The sequence below is a fragment of the Protobothrops mucrosquamatus genome, unplaced genomic scaffold (assembly GCF_001527695.2).
Source record: "Protobothrops mucrosquamatus isolate PMUCROS unplaced genomic scaffold, P.Mucros_1.0 scaffold_13, whole genome shotgun sequence".
NCBI lineage: Eukaryota > Metazoa > Chordata > Lepidosauria > Squamata > Viperidae > Protobothrops > Protobothrops mucrosquamatus.
Window position 1 is genome coordinate 35,313 of NW_015386089.1, and position 5,666 is coordinate 40,978.

The 5,666-nt window shown below is 38.9% G+C and overlaps 1 protein-coding gene across 1 annotated transcript in view; it reads left to right on the forward strand.

Annotated features, from left to right (window-relative positions):
• Nucleotides 1–5,348, forward strand: part of LOC107297537 (lysozyme C, milk isozyme-like) — a 14,570-nt gene extending 9,222 nt beyond the window's left edge. The window contains exons 2-4 of the mRNA XM_029285698.1: nt 2,925–3,086; nt 4,233–4,311; nt 5,282–5,348. Coding sequence (XP_029141531.1) covers nt 2,925–3,086; nt 4,233–4,311; nt 5,282–5,348 — 308 coding nt within the window. The remainder of the gene's footprint in view (nt 1–2,924; nt 3,087–4,232; nt 4,312–5,281) is intronic.
• Nucleotides 5,349–5,666: the final 318 nt, after the last annotated feature.

Genomic DNA, 5,666 nt, shown 5'->3' on the forward strand with positions numbered 1-5,666 from the left:
AGAGAGAGAGAGAGAGAGAGAGAGAGAGAGAGAGAGAGAGAGAGAGAGAGAGAGAGAGAGAGAGAGAGAGAGAGAGAGAGAACACTGATCCAAAATTATCCACATCCTTCTCGACTAGGATGGCAGGCACTCATCAGAAGCCGCCAGACTTGATCCAAAGACTGCTGAAAGAGTAGATTGGCTTGTGGACCCTTTTATCACCCAAAATCTTTACTTGCTTGCTTTGCTTTCTTGATTGACAAGACTGGCACCTACTCTTACCTTGTGGTTTTACAAGTCTGGTAGTTATTGATGGGATTTCGGGGGGGGGGGTCATGAACTCAGGCCCAATTTCTTTTGTCCAGTTCAGATTATATTTATTTTCTTTTGCTTCCTTGTTGACTTGGTTCTTTCTTAACTCCCTTCCCTAAGATATATTTTAGACAAGATTCCTAGTTTTTCTCCACCCAGCTTATGTGTCTACTTCCTCCTTAGGCGTGGAAGCTTCAGCCTAGCCTCACGGTGCCCTCATATTTCCAAAATTTATCTACAACAAACTCTGTTAGAAAAGGAGGTGAAGGGGGAAAAGGAAGGAGTTTTAATTTTTGTGCACTGGGAACTGAGTTGAAATTTCAGTCTTTGAAATGGATTTGTTCATTTGTCATAACTTATATTTCTTTGAATGCAACTTAAAACAAATGATAATAATTTAAAACCCTGCAAAAAAGGTGCAAAATACACAAACATTCATGACAATGATTCAAATTCACTGTCCCAGTCAACAAGGAAGCAGCAAGATGCTCAAGGTCTTTCAAAAGAGAGCAGAACTGAAGTTGTATGGATCTTGGAGAAGCCAGATTCTTGCTTCATGGGATCCAAAAGATATTACTGTTTAGGCCATATCTGAGATATGCTAATCTAGATCTTATTAGATAGATCAGTGGTTCCCAACCTTTAGGGCTTGGAGGCCCAGTGGGGTGGGGGAAAAGGAATCGGCCTGCTGCTCAAACAAATCAAACTGTGTGCCTGTGTTTGTGCACCGGCCAGCTGCTCACATGGCCCGGTTCTGAACAGGCCACAGCCCAATAGTGGACCATGGCCCAGGAGTTGGGGACCACTGAGATAGATAGACAAAATTGGAGATGAGGCAGTCCTGCAGATGAGGTAGTCTTATGACCACGAAGGGCTCTTGCAGATAAAAACCAAAAAAACATATGGCAACTGAATTGACTTACACCCATCCCTGCCTGTGCTGTCTACTTCTGGATTACATGTAGATTCTGAATAGTCTTCCAGGGCAGGCTATATGACGTTCACTTCAATGGCCCATACCGTGAATAAGTTACAGAATCCAGTTGCAGAATTCAGCAATTTCAGATCATGATGGAGAAAAAACTATTTGGTCACAGAGAGTTAAGACTTTATGATACATATAAAAAGGGTATAACAGCAATAAAACTAAGAAATAAAATAACAGTTCACTGGGTTATTTCAATATGTTGCATTACTCCACAAACCTCATCAGACAAAAAAAATATATACACTGAACCCAGAATAGTATTGAAACGAACAAGTAGGAGTCCCAACTAAATGTTGAGTTCCCCAGAGACAGAGGAATGTCAATGGGATAGAGGTCTGAAAAATCAAGAAGGCAACAGTCACCACATAATAAAAGCCCCCCAAAAGTACCTTTTTCACATACATCACATGTAAGACAAATAAAAAAGTTTGGCACTTCAATCACATAGTTGAAACCACCACTTGTTCATTGATCCAGCATCTGTCAAGGGGCTAAAAATGCTGTCCATTATTTGTTGGTTTTGGCTTCTGATAACATTGAAAATGATAATTATTATTTCTCTTTGATCTTTGCCCTCAGCACACCCTGCTTATCAGTCCATATTAACCTCAGATGGGGGAATTATTGCTACATGCTTTGTTTACCGTCTCTCCAGAGGTGCCAGTTTCTCACGCTGTGACTATAAAATCCCGTAGCTGTCCTAGAGAAGTCAGACATCATCTTCCAAGGAGCTGCAGCAATGAAGGCACTAGTGCTCGCCCTCCTCTTCCTCTTCATTGCAGCCAATGAAGCCAAAATATTCTCCAAATGTGAACTGGCTAGAATTCTGAAACAAAGTGGCATGGATAGTTATCGCGGCTATGCCTTGGGCAACTGTGAGTTTACTCTCTTTTTCTCTCCGCCTGAGCAAGATCCAGGTTTACAAGGGGGATCCAAAATGGGGCAGATCTTTCAAGAATGAGTTCAACCAACCTTCCCAATGAATCTTTTGAATGTTCTTAGAATGAGAAGACATGCTTTCTTCCCATCTCAAATGATTAGGGAAAGCTCACGCTTCTCCCAGCACTAATAACCTTGATTTTATCAAGGTGAATTTGTTGCCTGATTGGGACAATTGCAGAACAGGGGTGTGGTTATACCACCTTGGTCTCTGTACTGTCTGTTTACAATTATGACTTAGTCAATATTTTATTTACAATATTTTATTTATTTACTTAAGAATAAAGGGTTATCCCTGCCAGGATAAACTTCCTCTCAAAGATAAGGTCTTTCAAATTCCACCAAATCATTTAAATTCAGTATATGATTGAAGGGGCCATCACAGAAAATTTTCTACATATAAAATGCACAATGAAAAAGTACCTCCTCCCAGGAAGACTGGCATTAGGAAGAGAAAAGAAAAGAGAGGTGGCTTTGCATGTGATTAAGAACTCCAGGAATATCTTGGAGACAGGAGTCAGATTTATTCCAAGTTCCCTGAAGGTTTCCAAAATGTATTGGATTTCTTGAGTTCTTCCTTGAGGGAAGAATAAGAAGATAGTTAAGCATTGTGTTATAAATGCTCTTTTTTAAAAAAAAAATAGGATAGCCTTTTCATTTACAGCACAGACCTTTTATAACCCATTCCCCATTTGGTTTTTTCCAGGGATCTGTATGGCTTATTATCAGAGCAGATACAACAGCCGATTTTTGGGGCCTCAAACCTCAGATGGCAATCGCGAATATGGGATTTTCCAGATAAGCAGCCGTTGGTGGTGCAACAATTACCAAGGTCCCACAGCCAATGGCTGCAATAGGCCTTGCAGTGGTAAGACACCTAGTGTGACAGGCTTCCAAAATTCTGTTATTATTATGTTCTACAACACAATGAGGTAATATGTACTCTTTGTAGTTTTGGGGATGGACAGGATTGATATTGACTCATCAACACTGTCTATGAAAATGGTTTTGAGTTCCTGCCTGGATCAACAGTGATAATATCTAGCCACTATGCTTTCTGTTTGCCTCTTAGCCTTCTTCTATTTAGTGTCCTGTTACCCAACCTGTCACAACTACCCTAAATTCCTTCACACAGCTGTATCTTGCTTTCTGCCTGCAGAACATCCACCACAGTATTACCTAAAGAGCAAAAGGCTCATATGTGATGAGTCCCCCTGTCCCACTCACATTAACAATCTCACACTCTCTTCAGCTTCCAAAAGATTTCTTCATTTTTATTATTTTTATAAACAACTCAAGGTTGCATACATACCTAATATTCCTTCTCTCTTTTTCCTATTTTCCTTAAAACAACTTAATTCTGTGAAGTGAGTCGGGCCGAGAAGAAATGACTGGCCCAAAGTCACCCTACCTACTTTCAGTTCCAAAGTGAGACTAGAACTCACAGTCTCCTGGTTTGTAGCCTAGAATCTTAACCACTAGACTGAACAGGCAATGTGCAATGAAAAGGGTTGCTTGGTAAGAGAGTCACATGATCCTATCTTTACAGTAATTAGTCAATATCTTTCCAAAGGAACCAGTTAAAGACAGCAATTTCATCTCACTCAGTTAAGGAGCCCAATCCAGTATTTTCTGCCCTTTGTCAGAATTTAGGATTTAAGTGAGAGAGTTCCTCTCTTGCTCCTTTCCAAGAATGCAATAATACTGTCAGGAGGTCTTCATATCCATATTCAACTCCAAAGCGAAAACAAACTCCTAGTACTCTACACTTTTCAAACTTGTTACTCAACATGGTTAGGGCAGGAGGAAAGGTATTTCATGGTTTACGCCAGCTGTTTTAAATAGTAGCTTATACTGCTAATGATATGAATGTATTGCACACGGTGTATAACTATTGATGTCCTAAAGGACATTTGGGTAAGAATCTGCTTTAAATAATAAGTTTATGCAAATCTTTGAAAATACTTTTGAAGCATCTGGAGTTGGATAAATTCTAATTTGCCTCTTTCGGCAGCTTTCCTAACTGATAACATCGCAGCTGATATTGCTTGTGCTAAGAGAATTGTGCGTGATCCAGCAGGGATGAATGCCTGGTGAGTTAATCTCTCTACACTTGATCTTAGCCAAAAGGCCATTTGTAACATTGGGTAGCAACTGAACTTGTAGTCATGAAATTAAATTACTTTCTTTAGACTATTGTAAACCTTTTTAGCATTGACAGTGAAATATACTTTCTGAATATCACAGATTGTATTTTTATTGCTATACTTGCATTCTGATTGCTGTAAAATATGGGTTTAGCAGTCTTTTGATTCCTGGTTTTAAAGTAGCCTGAGACACAATTTAAGAGGGGGCTATTGATGCTGGTTATAGCTGGATTATTCCTTCCCAGTCATTTTACATCAATTTTCCACTTCCGTGCCTGTCAGCTGTTAAAAAATCTAGGATTTAGTACCGAGTTGAAGCAGGCAGCAGAATTAGGCAGAGGGCCTTTTGAACAGCAGGATTCTAATTCCATGGATGAGCTGCGTAGTATCAGAAAACTGGTAGGTAAAGAACCTAGTTTTGTGAGAAGCCAGGAGAGATCATTTGTGAAGCCTCCAGTCATAGAATGAATAGTAAAGGGGGGCACAGCAGCAGATCATTAAATGGAAAACTTTTAAGCTGAGTATCTAGAACCAAAGAATACAAATGTTATGTGATCAATAATCTGAATTATATAAAAATTATTCTGTGTGCTGTTCTAAAGAGAGTCCAAAGTATCTACTGGACATTAGTGGAATGTAAGCTTTATTGTGAAAAATAGAAAGTCAGGACTATTTTAGCTAAAACAATTATTTCAATCTGGAGGAAAGGAGATTCATTTAAACAACTAAGAAAAGAACTTTATTAGTCAATGAACAGGAAAGACGAATGAGTGATAGTTGCCACTAGCTCACTGAGACATTTCCTGAATCTCTCCAAGTAGAATTACATTATCTGAAAAATGTTTAAAAAACTACCACATATGAGATCTATAAAGATATGAATTATGCTTATTTTTATTCTTATTCCTTTCTTAAGGGCTGCCTGGAAAAAGTACTGCAAAGGAAAAAATCTGTCACAATGGACCAGTGGCTGCCGACTCTGAGATTGATGATCCTGCATTTCTCTTCCTCCTCCTGTGATGAAAATGATATTATTCCTTATATAACCACACTGAACAGTTTAATTCTATGCCTGCATTCCACATATTGGGAAGAATGAGTTTGTTTGCACACAAACAATGATTTTTAAATGGTTTCTGGGTGGAAAAGAGGGAAAGACCTTGCTTTTTAAAATCTTCAAAAATTGCTTCAATAAAACGAGCATTGTGCATTATGCCTTTTTCTGTTTCATGCTTTATTTTCTTTCATCCTTCAATATTCCAACGTAATTGAACTGGCTACCAATCATTCTTTTTTTTTTT